The sequence below is a fragment of the Rhinoderma darwinii genome, assembly GCF_050947455.1.
Source record: "Rhinoderma darwinii isolate aRhiDar2 chromosome 5 unlocalized genomic scaffold, aRhiDar2.hap1 SUPER_5_unloc_2, whole genome shotgun sequence".
Classification (NCBI taxonomy): domain Eukaryota; kingdom Metazoa; phylum Chordata; class Amphibia; order Anura; family Rhinodermatidae; genus Rhinoderma; species Rhinoderma darwinii.
This window is the reverse complement of record NW_027461776.1, coordinates 1,180,059-1,201,020: the sequence shown is the minus strand read 5'-3', so window position 1 is coordinate 1,201,020 and position 20,962 is coordinate 1,180,059. Positions and strand designations below refer to the sequence as shown.

Genomic DNA, 20,962 nt, shown 5'->3' with positions numbered 1-20,962 from the left:
CCTAATCTCCTGATACCTCCCCACATGTAATATCCTGTCCACACATCTCTACCCTAATCTCCTGATACCTCCTCACATGTAATCTCCTGTCCACAACCTGTCCTCTCCATACATCTCTACCCTAATCTCCTGATACCTCCTCACATGTAATCTCCTGTCCACAACCTGTCCTCTCCATACATCTCTACCCTAATCTCCTGATACCCCCTCACATGTAATCTCCTGTCCACAACCTGTCCCCTCCATACATCTCTACCCTAATCTCCTGATACCTCCTCACATGTAATCTCCTGTCCTCTCCATACACCTCTACCCTAATCTCCTGATACCTCCTCACATGTAATCTCCTGTCCTCTCCATACATCTCTACCCTAATCTCCTGATACCTCCTCACATGTAATCTCCTGTCCACAACCTGTCCTCTCCATACATCTCTACCCTAATCTCCTGATACCCCCACATGTAATCTCCTGTCCACAACCTGTCCCCTCCATACATCTCTACCCTAATCTCCTGATACCTCCCCACATGTAATCTCCTGTCCACAACCTGTCCTCTCCATACATCTCTACCCTAATCTCCTGATACCTCCTCACATGTAATCTCCTGTCCACAACCTGTCCTCTCCATACATCTCTACCCTAATCTCCTGATACCCCTCACATGTAATCTCCTGTCCACAACCTGTCCTCTCCATACATCTCTACCCTAATCTCCTAATACCTCCTCACATGTAATCTCCTGTCCACAACCTGTCCTCTCCATACATCTCTACCCTAATCTCCTGATACCTCCTCACATGTAATCTCCTGTCCACAACCTGTCCCCTCCATACATCTCTACCCTAATCTCCTGATACCTCCCCACATGTAATCTCCTGTCCACAACCTGTCCTCTCCATACATCTCTACCCTAATCTCCTGATACCTCCCCACATGTAATCTCCTGTCCACAACCTGTCCTCTCCATACATCTCCACCCTAATCTCCTGATACCTCCTCACATGTAATCTCCTGTCCACAACCTGTCCTCTCCATACATCTCTACCCTAATGTCCTGATACCTCCTCACATGTAATCTCCTGTCCACAACCTGTCCTCTCCATACATCTCTACCCTAATCTCCTAATACCTCCTCACATGTAATCTCCTGTCCACAACCTGTCCCCTCCATACATCTCTACCCTAATCTCCTGATACCTCCACACATGTAATCTCCTGTCCACAACCTGTCCCCTCCATACATCTCTACCCTAATCTCCTGATACCCCCCACATGTAATCTCCTGTCCACAACCTGTCCTCTCCATACATCTCTACCCTAATCTCCTGATACCTCCCCACATGTAATCTCCTGTCTACAACCTGTCCCCTCCATACATCTCTACCCTAATCTCCTGATACCTCCCACATGTAATCTCCTGTCCACAACCTGTCCTCTCCGTACATCTCTACCCTAATCTCCTGATACCTCCCCACATGTAATCTCCTGTCCACAACCTGTCCTCTCCATACATCTCTACCCTAATCTCCTGATACCTCCCCACATGTAATCTCCTGTCTACAACCTGTCCCCTCCATACATCTCTACCCTAATCTCCTGATACCTCCCACATGTAATCTCCTGTCCACAACCTGTCCTCTCCGTACATCTCTACCCTAATCTCCTGATACCCCCCCCACATGTAATCTCCTGTCCCCTCCATACATCTCTACACTAATCTCCTGATACCCCCCACATGTAATCTCCTGTCCACAACCTGTCCCCTCCATACATCTCTACCCTAATCTCCTGATACCCCCTCACATGTAATCTCCTGTCCACAACCTGTCCTCTCCATACATCTCTACCCTAATCTCCTGATACCTCCTCACATGTAATCTCCTGTCCACAACCTGTCCTCTCCATACATCTCTACCCTAATCTCCTGATACCTCCCACATGTAATCTCCTGTCCACATCCTGTCCTCTCCATACATCTCTACCCTAATCTCCTGATACCTCCACACATGTAATCTCCTGTCCACAACCTGTCCTCTCCATACATCTCTACCCTAATCTCCTGATACCCCTCACATGTAATCTCCTGTCCACAACCTGTCCTCTCCATACATCTCTACCCTAATCTCCTGATACCACCACATGTAATCTCCTGTCCACAACCTGTCCTCTCCATACATCTCTACCCTAATCTCCTGATACCCCCTCACATGTAATCTCCTGTCCACAACCTGTCCCCTCCATACATCTCTACCCTAATCTCCTGATACCTCCTCACATGTAATCTCCTGTCCTCTCCATACACCTCTACCCTAATCTCCTGATACCTCCTCACATGTAATCTCCTGTCCTCTCCATACATCTCTACCCTAATCTCCTGATACCTCCTCACATGTAATCTCCTGTCCACAACCTGTCCTCTCCATACATCTCTACCCTAATCTCCTGATACCCCCACATGTAATCTCCTGTCCACAACCTGTCCCCTCCATACATCTCTACCCTAATCTCCTGATACCTCCCCACATGTAATCTCCTGTCCACAACCTGTCCTCTCCATACATCTCTACCCTAATCTCCTGATACCTCCTCACATGTAATCTCCTGTCCACAACCTGTCCTCTCCATACATCTCTACCCTAATCTCCTGATACCCCTCACATGTAATCTCCTGTCCACAACCTGTCCTCTCCATACATCTCTACCCTAATCTCCTAATACCTCCTCACATGTAATCTCCTGTCCACAACCTGTCCTCTCCATACATCTCTACCCTAATCTCCTGATACCTCCTCACATGTAATCTCCTGTCCACAACCTGTCCCCTCCATACATCTCTACCCTAATCTCCTGATACCTCCCCACATGTAATCTCCTGTCCACAACCTGTCCTCTCCATACATCTCTACCCTAATCTCCTGATACCTCCCCACATGTAATCTCCTGTCCACAACCTGTCCTCTCCATACATCTCCACCCTAATCTCCTGATACCTCCTCACATGTAATCTCCTGTCCACAACCTGTCCTCTCCATACATCTCTACCCTAATGTCCTGATACCTCCTCACATGTAATCTCCTGTCCACAACCTGTCCTCTCCATACATCTCTACCCTAATCTCCTAATACCTCCTCACATGTAATCTCCTGTCCACAACCTGTCCCCTCCATACATCTCTACCCTAATCTCCTGATACCTCCACACATGTAATCTCCTGTCCACAACCTGTCCCCTCCATACATCTCTACCCTAATCTCCTGATACCCCCCACATGTAATCTCCTGTCCACAACCTGTCCTCTCCATACATCTCTACCCTAATCTCCTGATACCTCCCCACATGTAATCTCCTGTCTACAACCTGTCCCCTCCATACATCTCTACCCTAATCTCCTGATACCTCCCACATGTAATCTCCTGTCCACAACCTGTCCTCTCCGTACATCTCTACCCTAATCTCCTGATACCTCCCCACATGTAATCTCCTGTCCACAACCTGTCCTCTCCATACATCTCTACCCTAATCTCCTGATACCTCCCCACATGTAATCTCCTGTCTACAACCTGTCCCCTCCATACATCTCTACCCTAATCTCCTGATACCTCCCACATGTAATCTCCTGTCCACAACCTGTCCTCTCCGTACATCTCTACCCTAATCTCCTGATACCCCCCCCACATGTAATCTCCTGTCCCCTCCATACATCTCTACACTAATCTCCTGATACCCCCCACATGTAATCTCCTGTCCACAACCTGTCCCCTCCATACATCTCTACCCTAATCTCCTGATACCCCCTCACATGTAATCTCCTGTCCACAACCTGTCCTCTCCATACATCTCTACCCTAATCTCCTGATACCTCCTCACATGTAATCTCCTGTCCACAACCTGTCCTCTCCATACATCTCTACCCTAATCTCCTGATACCTCCCACATGTAATCTCCTGTCCACATCCTGTCCTCTCCATACATCTCTACCCTAATCTCCTGATACCTCCACACATGTAATCTCCTGTCCACAACCTGTCCTCTCCATACATCTCTACCCTAATCTCCTGATACCCCTCACATGTAATCTCCTGTCCACAACCTGTCCTCTCCATACATCTCTACCCTAATCTCCTGATACCACCACATGTAATCTCCTGTCCACAACCTGTCCTCTCCATACATCTCTACCCTAATCTCCTGATACCCCCCACATGTAATCTCCTGTCCACAACCTGTCCTCTCCATACATCTCTACCCTAATCTCCTGATACCACCCCACATGTAATTTCCTGTCCACAACCTGTCCTCTCCATACATCTCTACCCTAATCTCCTGATACCTCCTCACATGTAATCTCCTGTCCACAACCTGTCCTCTCCATACATCTCTACCCTAATCTCCTGATACCTCCTCACATGTAATCTACTGTCCACAACCTGTCCCCTCCATACATCTCTACCCTAATCTCCTGATACCCCCACATGTAATCTCCTGTCCACAACCTGTCCTCTCCATACATCTCTACCCTAATCTCCTGATACCCCCCACATGTAATCTCCTGTCCTCTCCATACATCTCTACCCTAATCTCCTGATACCTCCTCACATGTAATCTCCTGTCCACAACCTGTCCTCTCCATACATCTCTACCCTAATCTCCTGATACCTCCTCACATGTAATCTCCTGTCCACAACCTGTCCTCTCCATACATCTCTACCCTAATCTCCTGATACCTCCTCACATGTAATCTCCTGTCCACAACCTGTCCTCTCCATACATCTCTACCCTAATCTCCTGATACCTCCTCACATGTAATCTACTGTCCACAACCTGTCCCCTCCATACATCTCTACCCTAATCTCCTGATACCCCCACATGTAATCTCCTGTCCACAACCTGTCCTCTCCATACATCTCTACCCTAATCTCCTGATACCTCCTCACATGTAATCTCCTGTCCACAACCTGTCCCCTCCATACATCTCTACCCTAATCTCCTGATACCTCCTCACATGTGATCTCCTGTCCACAACCTGTCCTCTCCATACATCTCTACCCTAATCTCCTGATACCTCCTCACATGTAATCTCCTGTCCACAACCTGTCCTCTCCATACATCTCTACCCTAATCTCCTGATACCCCCCACATGTAATATCCTGTCCACACATCTCTACCCTAATCTCCTGATACCTCCCCACATGTAATCTCCTGTCCACAACCTGTCCTCTCCATACATCTCTACCCTAATCTCCTGATACCCTCACATGTAATCTCCTGTCCACAACCTGTCCTCTCCATACATCTCTACCCTAATCTCCTGATATCTCCACACATGTAATCTCCTGTCCACAACCTGTCCTCTCCATACATCTCTACCCTAATCTCCTGATACCTCCCCACATGTAATCTCCTGTCCACAACCTGTCCCCTCCATACATCTCTACCCTAATCTCCTGATACCTCCACATGTAATCTCCTGTCCACAACCTGTCCCCTCCATACATCTCTACCCTAATCTCCTGATACCTCCTCACATGTAATCTCCTGTCCACAACCTGTCCTCTCCATACATCTCTACCCTAATCTCCTGATACCCCTCACATGTAATCTCCTGTCCACAACCTGTCCTCTCCATACATCTCTACCCTAATCTCCTGATACCTCCTCACATGTAATCTCCTGTCCACAACCTGTCCTCTCCATACATCTCTACCCTAATCTCCTGATACCTCCTCACATGTAATCTCCTGTCCACAACCTGTCCTCTCCATACATCTCTACCCTAATCTCCTGATACCTCCACACATGTAATCTCCTGTCCACAACCTGTCCTCTCCATACATCTCTACCCTAATCTCCTGATACCTCCTCACATGTAATCTCCTGTCCACAACCTGTCCCCTCCATACATCTCTACCCTAATCTCCTGATACCTCCTCACATGTAATCTCCTGTCCACAACCTGTCCTCTCCATACATCTCTACCCTAATCTCCTGATACCTCCTCACATGTAATCTCCTGTCCACAACCTGTCCTCTCCATACATCTCTACCCTAATCTCCTGATACCTCCACACATGTAATCTCCTGTCCACAACCTGTCCTCTCCATACATCTCTACCCTAATCTCCTGATACCCCCCACATGTAATCTCCTGTCCACAACCTGTCCTCTCCATACATCTCTACCCTAATCTCCTGATACCTCCACACATGTAATCTCCTGTCCACAACCTGTCCTCTCCATACATCTCTACCCTAATCTCCTGATACCCCTCACATGTAATCTCCTGTCCACAACCTGTCCTCTCCATACATCTCTACCCTAATCTCCTGATACCTCCTCACATGTAATCTAATGTCCACAACCTGTCCTCTCCATACATCTCTACCCTAATCTCCTGATACCCTCACATGTAATCTCCTGTCCACAACCTGTCCCCTCCATACATCTCTACCCTAATCTCCTGATACCTCCTCACATGTAATCTCCTGTCCACAACCTGTCCTCTCCATACATCTCTAACCTAATCTCCTGATACCTCTCACATGTAATCTCCTGTCCACAACCTGTCCTCTCCATACATCTCTACCCTAATCTCCTGATACCTCCCCACATGTAATCTTCTGTCCACACCCTGTCCCCTCCATACATCTCTACCCTAATCTCCTGATACCCCCACATGTAATCTCCTGTCCACAACCTGTCCTCTCCATACATCTCTACCCTAATCTCCTGATACCTCCCACATGTAATCTCCTGTCCACAACCTGTCCTCTCCATACATCTCTACCCTAATCTCCTGATACCTCCTCACATGTAATCTCCTGTCCACAACCTGTCCTCTCCATACATCTCTACCCTAATCTCCTGATACCTCCTCACATGTAATCTCCTGTCCACAACCTGTCCTCTCCATACATCTCTACCCTAATCTCCTGATACCTCCTCACATGTAATCTCCTGTCCACAACCTGTCCCCTCCATACATCTCTACCCTAATCTCCTGATACCCCCCCCACATGTAATCTCCTGTCCACAACCTGTCCTCCCCATACATCTCTACCCTAATCTCCTGATACCTCCACACATGTAATCTCCTGTCCACAACCTGTCCTCTCCATACATCTCTACCCTAATCTCCTGATACCTCCTCACATGTAATCTCCTGTCCACAACCTGTCCTCTCCATACATCTCTACCCTAATCTCCTGATACCTCCTCACATGTAATCTCCTGTCTACAACCTGTCCTCTCCATACATCCCTACCCTAATCTCCTGATACCTCCTCACATGTAATCTCCTGTCCACAACCTGTCCTCTCCATACATCTCTACCCTAATCTCCTGATACCTCCTCACATGTAATCTCCTGTCCACAACCTGTCCTCTCCATACATCTCTACCCTAATCTCCTGATACCTCCTCACATGTAATCTCCTGTCCACAACCTGTACCCTCCATACATCTCTACCCTAATCTCCTGATACCTCCTCACATGTAATCTCCTGTCCACAACCTGTCCTCTCCATACATCTCTACCCTAATCTCCTGATACCTCCTCACATGTAATCTCCTGTCCACAACCTGTCCTCTCCATACATCTCTACCCTAATCTCCTGATACCTCCTCACATGTAATCTCCTGTCCACAACCTGTCCTCTCCATACATCTCTACCCTAATCTCCTGATACCTCCTCACATGTAATCTCCTGTCCACAACCTGTCCTCTCCATACATCTCTACCCTAATCTCCTGATACCTCCACACATGTAATCTCCTGTCCACAACCTGTCCTCTCCATACATCTCTACCCTAATCTCCTGATACCTCCTCACATGTAATCTCCTGTCCACAACCTGTCCCCTCCATACATCTATACCCTAATCTCCTGACACCTCCTCACATGTAATCTCCTGTCCACAACCTGTCCTCTCCATACATCTCTACCCTAATCTCCTGACACCTCCTCACATGTAATCTCCTGTCCACACCCTGTCCTCTCCATACATCTCTACCCTAATCTCCTGATACCTCCCACATGTAATCTCCTGTCCACACCCTGTCCTCTCCATACATCTCTACCCTAATCTCCTGATACCTCCTCACATGTAATCTCCTGTCCACAACCTGTCCTCTCCATACATCTCTACCCTAATCTCCTGATACCTCCTCACATGTAATCTCCTGTCTACAACCTGTCCTCTCCATACATCCCTACCCTAATCTCCTGATACCTCCTCACATGTAATCTCCTGTCCACAACCTGTCCTCTCCATACATCTCTACCCTAATCTCCTGATACCTCCTCACATGTAATCTCCTGTCCACAACCTGTCCCCTCCATACATCTCTACCCTAATCTCCTGATACCTCCTCACATGTAATCTCCTGTCCACAACCTGTCCTCTCCATACATCTCTACCCTAATCTCCTGATACCTCCTCACATGTAATCTCCTGTCCACAACCTGTCCTCTCCATACATCTCTACCCTAATCTCCTGATACCTCCTCACATGTAATCTCCTGTCCACAACCTGTCCTCTCCATACATCTCTACCCTAATCTCCTGATACCTCCTCACATGTAATCTCCTGTCTACAACCTGTCCTCTCCATACATCTCTACCCTAATCTCCTGATACCTCCACACATGTAATCTCCTGTCCACAACCTGTCCTCTCCATACATCTCTACCCTAATCTCCTGATACCTCCACACATGTAATCTCCTGTCCACAACCTGTCCTCTCCATACATCTCTACCCTAATCTCCTGATACCTCCTCACATGTAATCTCCTGTCCACAACCTGTCCTCTCCATACATCTCTACCCTAATCTCCTGATACCTCCTCACATGTAATCTCCTGTCTACAACCTGTCCTCTCCATACATCTCTACCCTAATCTCCTGATACCTCCTCACATGTAATCTCCTGTCCACAACCTGTCCTCTCCATACATCTCTACCCTAATCTCCTGATACCTCCTCACATGTAATCTCCTGTCTACAACCTGTCCTCTCCATACATCTCTACCCTAATCTCCTGATACCTCCACACATGTAATCTCCTGTCCACAACCTGTCCTCTCCATACATCCCTACCCTAATCTCCTGATACCTCCTCACATGTAATCTCCTGTCCACAACCTGTCCTCTCCATACATCCCTACCCTAATCTCCTGATACCTCCTCACATGTAATCTCCTGTCCACACCCTGTCCTCTCCATACATCTCTACCCTAATCTCCTGATACCCCCACATGTAATCTACTGTCCACAACCTGTCCTCCCCATACATCTCTACCCTAATCTCCTGATACCTCCTCACATGTAATCTCCTGTCCACAACCTGTCCTCTCCATACATCTCTACCCTAATCTCCTGATACCACCACACATGTAATCTCCTGTCCACAACCTGTCCTCTCCATACATCTCTACCCTAATCTCCTGATACCTCCTCACATGTAATCTCCTGTCCACAACCTGTCCTCTCCATACATCTCTACCCTAATCTCCTGATACCACCACACATGTAATCTCCTGTCCACAACCTGTCCTCTCCATACATCTCTACCCTAATCTCCTGATACCTCCTCACATGTAATCTCCTGTCCACAACCTGTCCTCTCCATACATCTCTACCCTAATCTCCTGATACCACCACACATGTAATCTCCTGTCCACAACCTGTCCTCTCCATACATCTCTACCCTAATCTCCTGATACCTCCTCACATGTAATCTCCTGTCCTCTCCATACATCTCTACCCTAATCTCCTGATACCTCCTCACATGTAATCTCCTGTCCACAACCTGTCCTCTCCATACATCTCTACCCTAATCTCCTGATACCTCCACACATGTAATCTCCTGTCCACAACCTGTCCCCTCCATACATCTCTACCCTAATCTCCTGATACCTCCTCACATGTAATCTCCTGTCCACAACCTGTCCTCTCCATACATCTCTACCCTAATCTCCTGATACCTCCTCACATGTAATCTCCTGTCCACAACCTGTCCTCTCCATACATCTCTACCCTAATCTCCTGATACCTCCTCACATGTAATCTCCTGTCCACAACCTGTCCTCTCCATACATCTCCACCCTAATCTCCTGATATCTCTTCACATGTAATCTCCTGCCCACACCCTGTCCCCTCCATACATCTCTACCCTAATCTCCTGATACCTCCTCACATGTAATCTCCTGTCCACAACCTGTCCTCTCCATACATCTCTACCCTAATCTCCTGATACCTCCTTACATGTAATCTCCTGTCCACAACCTGTCCTCTCCATACATCTCTACCCTAATCTCCTGATACCTCCCCACATGTAATCTCCTGTCCACAACCTGTCCTCTCCATACACCTCTACCCTAATCTCCTGATACCCCTCACATGTAATCTCCTGTCCACAACCTGTCCTCTCCATACATCTCTACCCTAATCTCCTGATACCCCTCACATGTAATCTCCTGTCCACAACCTGTCCTCTCCATACATCTATACCCTAATCTCCTGATACCTCCCCACATGTAATCTCCTGTCCACAACCTGTCCTCTCCATACATCTCTACCCTAATCTCCTGATACCTCCACACATGTAATCTCCTGTCCACAACCTGTCCTCTCCATACATCTCTACCCTAATCTCCTGATACCTCTCCACATGTAATCTCCTGTCCACAACCAGTCCTCTCCATACATCTCTACCCTAATCTCCTGATACCTCCTCACATGTAATCTCCTGTCCACAACCTGTCCTCTCCATACATCTCTACCCTAATCTCCTGATACCCCCTCACATGTAATCTCCTGTAATCTGTAATAATCTCTTGATAATCTCCGGATTTCTTGCACTTTCTTCTTCGCTGGTAGATTTTCGTTATTCATGGACAGAGTCGTCTTCGGTCGGACCCGTGCAGGTTCCGGGGCCACTACACTTGGGGGGGCCACTCGGCCGCTGACGCTCTTGTTGGGGATTCCGCTTGTACCGGTTCCCCCGTCTAGGAGCGGATCCCCCCCTGCAGCCTTTGGGGCCCCTCTAGGAGTTAAATCCCCAGCGACCCTTCTCTGGCCGGAGATTCCGCTCCTGACGTCTCGGTCCGTATTTTAGGGCACAAAGTGACGTTTTCTGCCATTTTACTGCCGCCGTGACTTCCCCGCGAAGGGGCCACATAAACCTGGAGCCGGCCCTGCTGGGCCCCCCGTGTATTATATATAATGGAAGGTCAGCGACATTCCTGACTTACAATCACCCAGCTTTCCTGAGACCCTGAACAGCACATCGTCCTGACTGCTATAGAACAGCACAAGCAGCCACACAGGAGCCCTGGAAAGATGTGACCTGTGGCCCCCAGTATCAGCCAGTCCTGAGCCCCTCATCCCTCTCCCACCTCCGGGGCCCCTCTCACCTCACACTCCAGAATTACAGCTCAGCTGAGTGCCCGCACAGAACATAGGGAGTTGCGCTGATTTATGGGACGTGTAGTCCACCTTCAGTCTGTTATTTTAGAAATCGTATAATTGTGACTACAACTCCCAGAAAGAACCGCGCGGAGCGTTCTGACAGGCTGGCTTGCGCCGCAGTGGCTGCCGGGAGCAATAGTTTGTGGAACATTAAACGAAGTTACTAAAACGGCGTATATGACTACAAGACCCACAATGCAACTAGACAGAGCTCAACACCGGCCTCTAAAAGAATAACGGGACAAGAGGAGGGGCGGGGCTAGTGAAACGGAAGAGGCGGGGCGCGGGAGCTGTTTCCGGTGAATGGAGCCTCCCTGACCAAATCCCATCAAGGTAACAGTCAGGTAATAACAATGACCCGCAGCCCCCGATCCCTGAGCTGCCCGGGACCCTGTGTGCAGGGAGGATTAACCCTGTGCGTGCTGGGGCGGCCATAGTGCGCGGACACGGAGTGCAGGGTCCTGGTCCTGCAATGAATTGTTCTTGTAATGACCAGTACTGAGCGCTCTCGTCTCTGCTGCATCCTCTATAGATGGTCTTGTGCGGCAGCTGCCTGGTACTGAGTGCCCAATAATGTCTCTAATCCCTCTCCTTGCAGGAGGCCATGAGCGAGCAGACCCCGGACGTGTGGGACCCCCCAGCCTCCGAGGACGACGACTGCCCCATACCTTATACAGGTAGAGATACAGAAAAAGATGAGAGATGTGTAAGTGAGAAGACGGGAGCCGTGCTGCAGCTGCGGGGGAACTACAGCCTATCATCTGTACAGTGTGCGGATCCCTGTACTGACACACAGCTCCAAAACCCCTGCACGCAATATACATACACGTACCACCAGGGGGAGCTCACTACATACAGATATATACAGTCACCACCAGGGGGAGCTCACTACATACAGATATATACAGTCACCACCAGGGGGAGCTCACTACATGCAGATATATACAGACACCACCAGGGGGAGCGCACTACATACAGATATATACAGTCACCACCAGGGGGAGCTCACTACATACATATATATACAGTCACCACCAGGGGGAGCTCACTACATACATATATATATACAGACACCACCAGGGGGAGCTCACTACTTACATATATATACAGTCACCACCAGGGGGAGCTCACTACATACATATATATACAGTCACCACCAAGGGGAGCTCACTACATGCAGATATATACAGTCACCACCAGGGGGAGCGCACTACATACATATATATACAGTCACCACCAGGGGGAGCTCACTACATGCAGATATATATACAGTCACCACCAGGGGGAGCGCACTACTTACATATATATACAGTCACCACCAGGGGGAGCTCACTACATGCAGATATATACAGTCACCACCAGGGGGAGCTCACTACATACAGATATATATAGTCACCACCAGGGGGAGCTCACTACATGCAGATATATACAGTCACCACCAGGGGGAGCTCACTACTTACATATATATACAGTCACCACCAGGGGGAGCTCACTACATACAGATATATACAGTCACCACCAGGGGGAGCTCACTACATACATATATATACAGTCACCACCAGGGGGAGCTCACTACATACATATATATATATACAGTCACCACTAGAGGGAGCTCACTACATACAGATATATACAGTCACCACCAGGGGGAGCTCACTACATATATATATATATACAGTCACCACCAGGGGGAGCTCACTACATACAGATATATACAGTCACCACCAGGGGGAGCTCACTACATACATATATATACAGTCACCATTAGGGGGAGCTCACTACATACATATATATACAGCCACCACCAGGGGGAGCTCACTACATACATATATATACAGTCACCACCAGGGGGAGCTCACTACATACAGATATATACAGTCACCACCAGGGGGAGCTCACTACATACATATATATATACAGTCACCATTAGGGGGAGCGCACTACATACATATATATACAGTCACCATTAGGGGGAGCTCACTACATACAGATATATACAGCCACCACCAGGGGGAGCGCACTACATACATATATATATACAGTCACCATTAGGGGGAGCGCACTACATACATATATATACAGTCACCATTAGGGGGAGCTCACTACATACAGATATATACAGCCACCACCAGGGGGAGCTCACTGCATACATATATATACAGTCACCATTAGGGGGAGCTCACTACATACATATATATACAGTCACCATTAGGGGGAGCTCACTACATACATATATATACAGCCACCACCAGGGGGAGCTCACTGCATACATATATATACAGCCACCACCAGGGGGAGCTCACTACATACATATATATACAGTCACCATTAGGGGGAGCTCACTACATACATATATATACAGCCACCACCAGGGGGAGCTCACTACATACATATATATACAGTCACCACCAGGGGGAGCTCACTACATGCAGATATATACAGCCACCACCAGGGGGAGCTCACTACATATATATACAGTCACCACCAGGGGGAGCTCACTACATACAGATATATACAGTCACCACCAGGGGGAGCTCACTACATACATATATATACAGTCACCATTAGGGGGAGCTCACTACATACATATATATATATACAGACACCACCAGGGGGAGCTCACTACATACATATATATACAGTCACCACCAGGGGGAGCTCACTACATGCAGATATATACAGCCACCACCAGGGGGAGCTCACTACATATATATACAGTCACCACCAGGGGGAGCTCACTACATACAGATATATACAGTCACCACCAGGGGGAGCTCACTACATACAGATATATACAGTCACCACCAGGGGGAGCTCACTACATACATATATATACAGTCACCATTAGGGGGAGCTCACTACATACATATATATATACAGACACCACCAGGGAGAGCTCCCTACATACATATATATACAGTCACCACCAGGGGGAGCTCACTACATGCAGATATATACAGTCACCACCAGGGGGAGGTCACTACATACATATATATATATATACAGTCACCACCAGGGGGAGCTCACTACATACAGATATATACAGCCACCACTAGAGGGAGCTCACTACATACAGATATATACAGTCACCACCAGGGGGAGCTCACTACATGCAGATATATGCAGCCACCACCAGGGGGAGCTCACTACATATATATACAGTCACCACCAGGGGGAGCTCACTACATACAGATATATACAGTCACCACCAGGGGGAGCTCACTACATACATATATATACAGTCACCATTAGGGGGAGCTCACTACATACATATATATATACAGTGACCACCAGGGAGAGCTCCCTACATACATATATATACAGTCACCACCAGGGGGAGCTCACTACATACATATATATACAGCCACCACCAGGGGGAGCTCACTACATACATATATATACAGCCACCACCAGGGGGAGCTCACTACATACATATATATACAGTCACCACCAGGGGGAGCTCACTACATGCAGATATATACAGTCACCACCAGGGGAAGCTCACTACATACAAATATATATACAGACACCACCAGGGGGAGCTCACTGCATACATATATATATACAGTCACCACCAGGGGAGCGCACTACATACATATATATATACAGACACCACCAGGGGGAGCTCACTGCATACAGATATATACAGTCACCGCCAGGGGGAGCTCACTACATACAGATATATACAGTCACCACCAGGGGGAGCTCACTACATACATATATATACATTCACCACCAGGGGAGCTCACTACATACAGATATATACAGTCACCACCAGGGGGAGCTCACTACATACAGATATATACAGCCACCACCAGGGGGATCTCACTACATGCAGATATATACAGCCACCACCAGGGGGAGCGCACTACATACAGATATATACAGTCACCACCAGGGGGAGCTCACTACATACAAATATATATACAGTCACCACCAGGGGGAGCTCACTACATACAGATATATACAGTCACCACCAGGGAGAGCTCACTACATGCAGATATATATATACAGTCACCACCAGGGGGAGCTCACTGCATACATATATATACAGTCACCAACCGGGGGGAGCTCACTACATACATATATATACAGTCACCATTAGGGGGAGCTCACTACATACATATATATACAGCCACCACCAGGGGGAGCTCACTACATACATATATATACAGTCACCACCAGGGGGAGCTCACTACATACATATATATACAGTCACCACCAGGGGGAGCTCACTGCATACAGATATATACAGCCACCACCAGGGGGAGCTCACTACATATATATACAGTCACCACCAGGGGGAGCGCACTACATACATATATATATACAGACACCACCAGGGGGAGCTCACTGCATACAGATATATACAGTCACCACCAGGGGGAGCTCACTACATACAGATATATACAGCCACCACCAGGGGGAGCTCACTACATACATATATATATATATATATATACAGTCACCACCAGGGGGAGCTCACTACATACAGATATATACAGTCACCACCAGGGGGAGCTCACTACATGCAGATATATACAGTCACCACCAGGGGGAGCTCACTACATACATATATATATACAGTCACCACCAGGGGGAGCTCACTACATACATATATATACACAGTCACCACCAGGGGGAGCTCACTGCATACAGATATATACAGTCACCACCAGGGGGAGCTCACTACATACAGATATATACAGCCACCACTAGAGGGAGCTCACTACATACATATATATACAGCCACCACTAGAGGGAACTCACTACATGCAGATATATACAGCCACCACCAGGGGGAGCGCACTACATGCAGATATATACAGTCACCACCAGGGGGAGCTCACTACATACATATATATACAGCCACCACCAGGGGGAGCTCACTACATACATATATATACAGCCACCACCAGGGGGAGCTCACTACATACATATATATACAGTCACCACCAGGGGGAGCTCACTACATACATATATATACAGCCACCACCAGGGGGAGCTCACTACATACATATATATACACAGTCACCACCAGGGGGAGCTCACTGCATACAGATATATACAGTCACCACCAGGGGGAGCTCACTACATACAGATATATACAGCCACCACTAGAGGGAGCTCACTACATACATATATATACAGCCACCACTAGAGGGAACTCACTACATGCAGATATATACAGCCACCACCAGGGGGAGCGCACTACATGCAGATATATACAGTCACCACCAGGGGGAGCTCACTACATACATATATATACAGCCACCACCAGGGGGAGCTCACTACATACATATATATATACAGACACCACCAGGGGGAGCTCACTACATACATATATATACAGCCACCACCAGGGGGAGCTCACTACATACATATATATACAGTCACCACCAGGGGGAGCTCACTACATACATATATATACAGCCACCACCAGGGGGAGCTCACTACATACATATATATACAGTCACCACCAGGGGGAGCTCACTACATGCAGATATATACAGTCACCACCAGGGGAAGCGCACTACATACAGATATATATACAGACACCACCAGGGGGAGCTCACTGCATACAGATATATACAGTCACCACCAGGGGGAGCTCACTACATACAGATATATACAGCCACCACTAGAGGGAGCTCACTACATACAGATATATACAGTCACCACCAGGGGGAGCGCACTACATACAGATATATACAGTCACCACCAGGGGGAGCTCACTACATGCAGATATATACAGCCACCACCAGGGGGAGCGCACTACATACAGATATATACAGTCACCACCAGGGGGAGCTCACTACATGCAGATATATACAGCCACCACCAGGGGGAGCTCACTACATACATATATATATATATATATATATATATATATATATACACAGCCACCACCAGGGGGAGCTCACTACATACAGATATATACAGCCACCACCAGGGGGATCTCACTACATACATATATATACAGTCACCACCAGGGGGAGCTCACTACATGCAGATATATACAGCCACCACCAAGGGGAGCTCACTACATATATATATATATATATATATATAGTCACCACCAGGGGGAGCTCACTGCCTACAGATATATATAGTCACCACCAGGGGGAGCTCCCTACATACAGATATATACAGTCACCACCAGGGGGAGCTCACTACATGCAGATATATACAGCCACCACCAGGGGGAGCTCACTACATACAGATATATACAGTCACCACCAGGGGAAGCTCACTACATACATATATATACAGACACCACCAGGGGGAGCGCACTACATACATATATATACAGTCACCACTAGGGGGAGCTCACTACATACATATATATACATTCACCACCAGGGGGAGCTCACTACATGCAGATATATACAGCCACCACCAACAAGGGGAGCTCACTACATACATATATATATATATATATAGTCACCACCAGGGGGAGCTCACTGCCTACAGATATATATAGTCACCACCAGGGGGAGCTCCCTACATACAGATATATACAGTCACCACCAGGGGGAGCTCACTACATGCAGATATATACAGCCACCACCAGGGGGAGCTCACTACATATATATACAGTCACCACCAGGGGGAGCGCACTACATACAGATATATATACAGACACCACCAGGGGGAGCGCACTACATACAGATATATATACAGACACCACCAGGGGGAGCGCACTACATACAGATATATACAGTCACCACCAGGGGGAGCTCACTACATACATATATATACAGTCACCACCAGGGGGAGCTCACTACATGCAGATATATACAGCCACCACCAGGGGGAGCTCACTACATACAGATATATACAGTCACCACCAGGGGAAGCTCACTACATACATATATATACAGACACCACCAGGGGGAGCGCACTACATACATATATATACAGTCACCACTAGGGGGAGCTCACTACATACATATATATACATTCACCACCAGGGGGAGCTCACTACATACATATATATACAGCCACCACCAGGGGGAGCTCACTGCATACAGATATATACAGCCACCACCAGGGGGAGCTCACTACATATATATACAGTCACCACCAGGGGGAGCGCACTGCATACATATATATACAGACACCACCAGGTGGAGCTCCCTACATACAGATATATACAGTCACCACCAGGGGAAGCTCACTACATACATATATATATACAGACACCACCAGGGGGAGCGCACTACATACAGATATATACATTCACCACCAGGGGGAGCTCACTACATACATATATATACAGTCACCACCAGGGGGAGCTCACTGCATACAGATATATACAGTCACCACCAGGGGGAGCTCACTGCATGCAGATATATACAGCCACCACCAGGGGGAGCGCACTACATACATATATATATATACAGTCACCACCAGGGGGAGCTCACTACACACAGATATATACAGTCACCACCAGGGGGATCTCACTACATGCAGATATATACAGCCACCACCAGGGGGAGCGCACTACATGCAGATATATACAGTCACCACCAGGGGGAGCGCACTACATGCAGATATATACAGTCACCACCAGGGGGAGCTCACTACATGCAGATATATACAGCCACCACCAGGGGGAGCGCACTACATACAGATATATACAGTCACCACCAGGGGGAGCTCACTACATGCAGATATATACAGCCACCACCAGGGGGAGCGCACTACATACATATATATACAGTCACCACCAGGGGAAGCTCACTACATACAGATATATACAGTCACCACCAGGGGGAGCTAACTACATGCAGATATATACAGCCACCACCAGGGGGAGCTCACTACATACATATATATACAGTCACCACCAGGGGAAGCTCACTGCATACAGATATATACAGTCACCAACAGGCGAAGCTCACTGCATACATATATATACAGTAACCACCAGGGGGAGCTCACTGCATACAGATATATATACAGTCACCACCAGGGGGAGCTCACTGCATACAGATATATATACAGTCACCACCAGGGGAGCTCACTACATACAGATATATATACAGTCACCACCAGGGGGAGCTCACTGCATACAGATATATATACAGTCACCACCAGGGGAGCTCACTACATACAGATATATATATATACAGTCACCACCAGGGGGAGCGCACTACATACAGATATATACAGTCAACACCAGGGGGAGCTCACTACATACATATATATACATTCACCACCAGGGGGAGCTCACTACATACAGATATATACAGTCACCACCAGGGGGAGCTCACTACATACATATATATACATTCACCACCAGGGGGAGCTCACTACATACAGATATATACAGCCACCACCAGGGGGATCTCACTACATGCAGATATATACAGCCACCACCAGGGGGAGCGCACTACATACAGATATATACAATCACCACCAGGGGAGCTCACTACATACATATATATACAGTCACCACCAGGGGGAGCTCACTACATACATATATTTACAGTCACCATTAGGGGGAGCTCACTACATACATATATATACAGTCACCACCAGGGGGAGCTCACTACATACATATATATATATACAGACACCACCAGGGGGAGCTCACTACATACAGATATATACAGCCACCACCAGGGGGAGCGCACTACATACATATATATATACAGACACCACCAGGGGGAGCTCACTGCATACAGATATATACAGCCACCACCAGGGGGAGCGCACTACATACAGATATATACAATCACCACCAGGGGAGCTCACTACATACATATATATACAGACACCACCAGGGGGAGCTCACTACATACATATATATACAGTCACCACCAGGGGGAGCTCACTGCATACATATATATACAGTCACCACCAGGGGGAGCTCACTACATACATACAGATATATACAGTCACCACCAGGGGGAGCTCACTACATACATACAGATATATACAGTCACCACCAGGGGGAGCTCCCTGCATACAGATATATACAGATATATACAGTCACCACCAGGGGGAGCTCCCTGCATACAGATATATACAGTCACCACCAGGGGAGCTCACTACATACATATATATACAGTCACCACCAGGGGGAGCTCACTACATACAGATATATACAGTCACCACCAGGGGGAGCTCACTGCATACAAATATATATATATATACAGTCACCACCAGGGGGAGCTCACTACATGCAGATATATACAGTCACCACCAGGGGGAGCTCACTGCATACAGATATATATACAGTCACCACCAGGGGAGCTCACTACATACAGATATATATACAGTCACCACCAGGGGGAGCTCACTACATACATATATATACAGTCACCACCAGGGGGAGCTCACTGCATACAGATATATACAGTCACCACCAAGGGGAGCTCACTACATACATATATATACAGTCACCACCAGGGGGAGCTCACTACATGCATATATATACAGTCACCACCAGGGGGAGCTCACTACATGCAGATATATACAG

At 47.7% G+C, this 20,962-nt stretch overlaps 2 protein-coding genes across 2 annotated transcripts in view; one reads left to right on the top strand and one right to left on the bottom strand.

The window, feature by feature from the left end:
• LOC142687179 (uncharacterized) overlaps window positions 1–11,501 on the bottom strand; it is a 31,220-nt gene extending 19,719 nt beyond the window's left edge. Inside the window, exon 1 of the mRNA XM_075847540.1 lies at window positions 11,418–11,501. The gene's annotated coding sequence lies outside the window, so the exon portion shown is untranslated. The remainder of the gene's footprint in view (window positions 1–11,417) is intronic.
• Window positions 11,502–11,744: 243 nt separating this feature from the next.
• The window catches only part of LOC142687181 (uncharacterized), a 27,541-nt gene continuing 18,323 nt past the window's right edge, over window positions 11,745–20,962 (top strand). Inside the window, exons 1-2 of the mRNA XM_075847546.1 lie at window positions 11,745–11,816; window positions 12,071–12,149. Of these exons, the coding sequence (XP_075703661.1) occupies window positions 12,077–12,149 (73 nt within the window). The 5' untranslated portion in view covers window positions 11,745–11,816; window positions 12,071–12,076. The remainder of the gene's footprint in view (window positions 11,817–12,070; window positions 12,150–20,962) is intronic.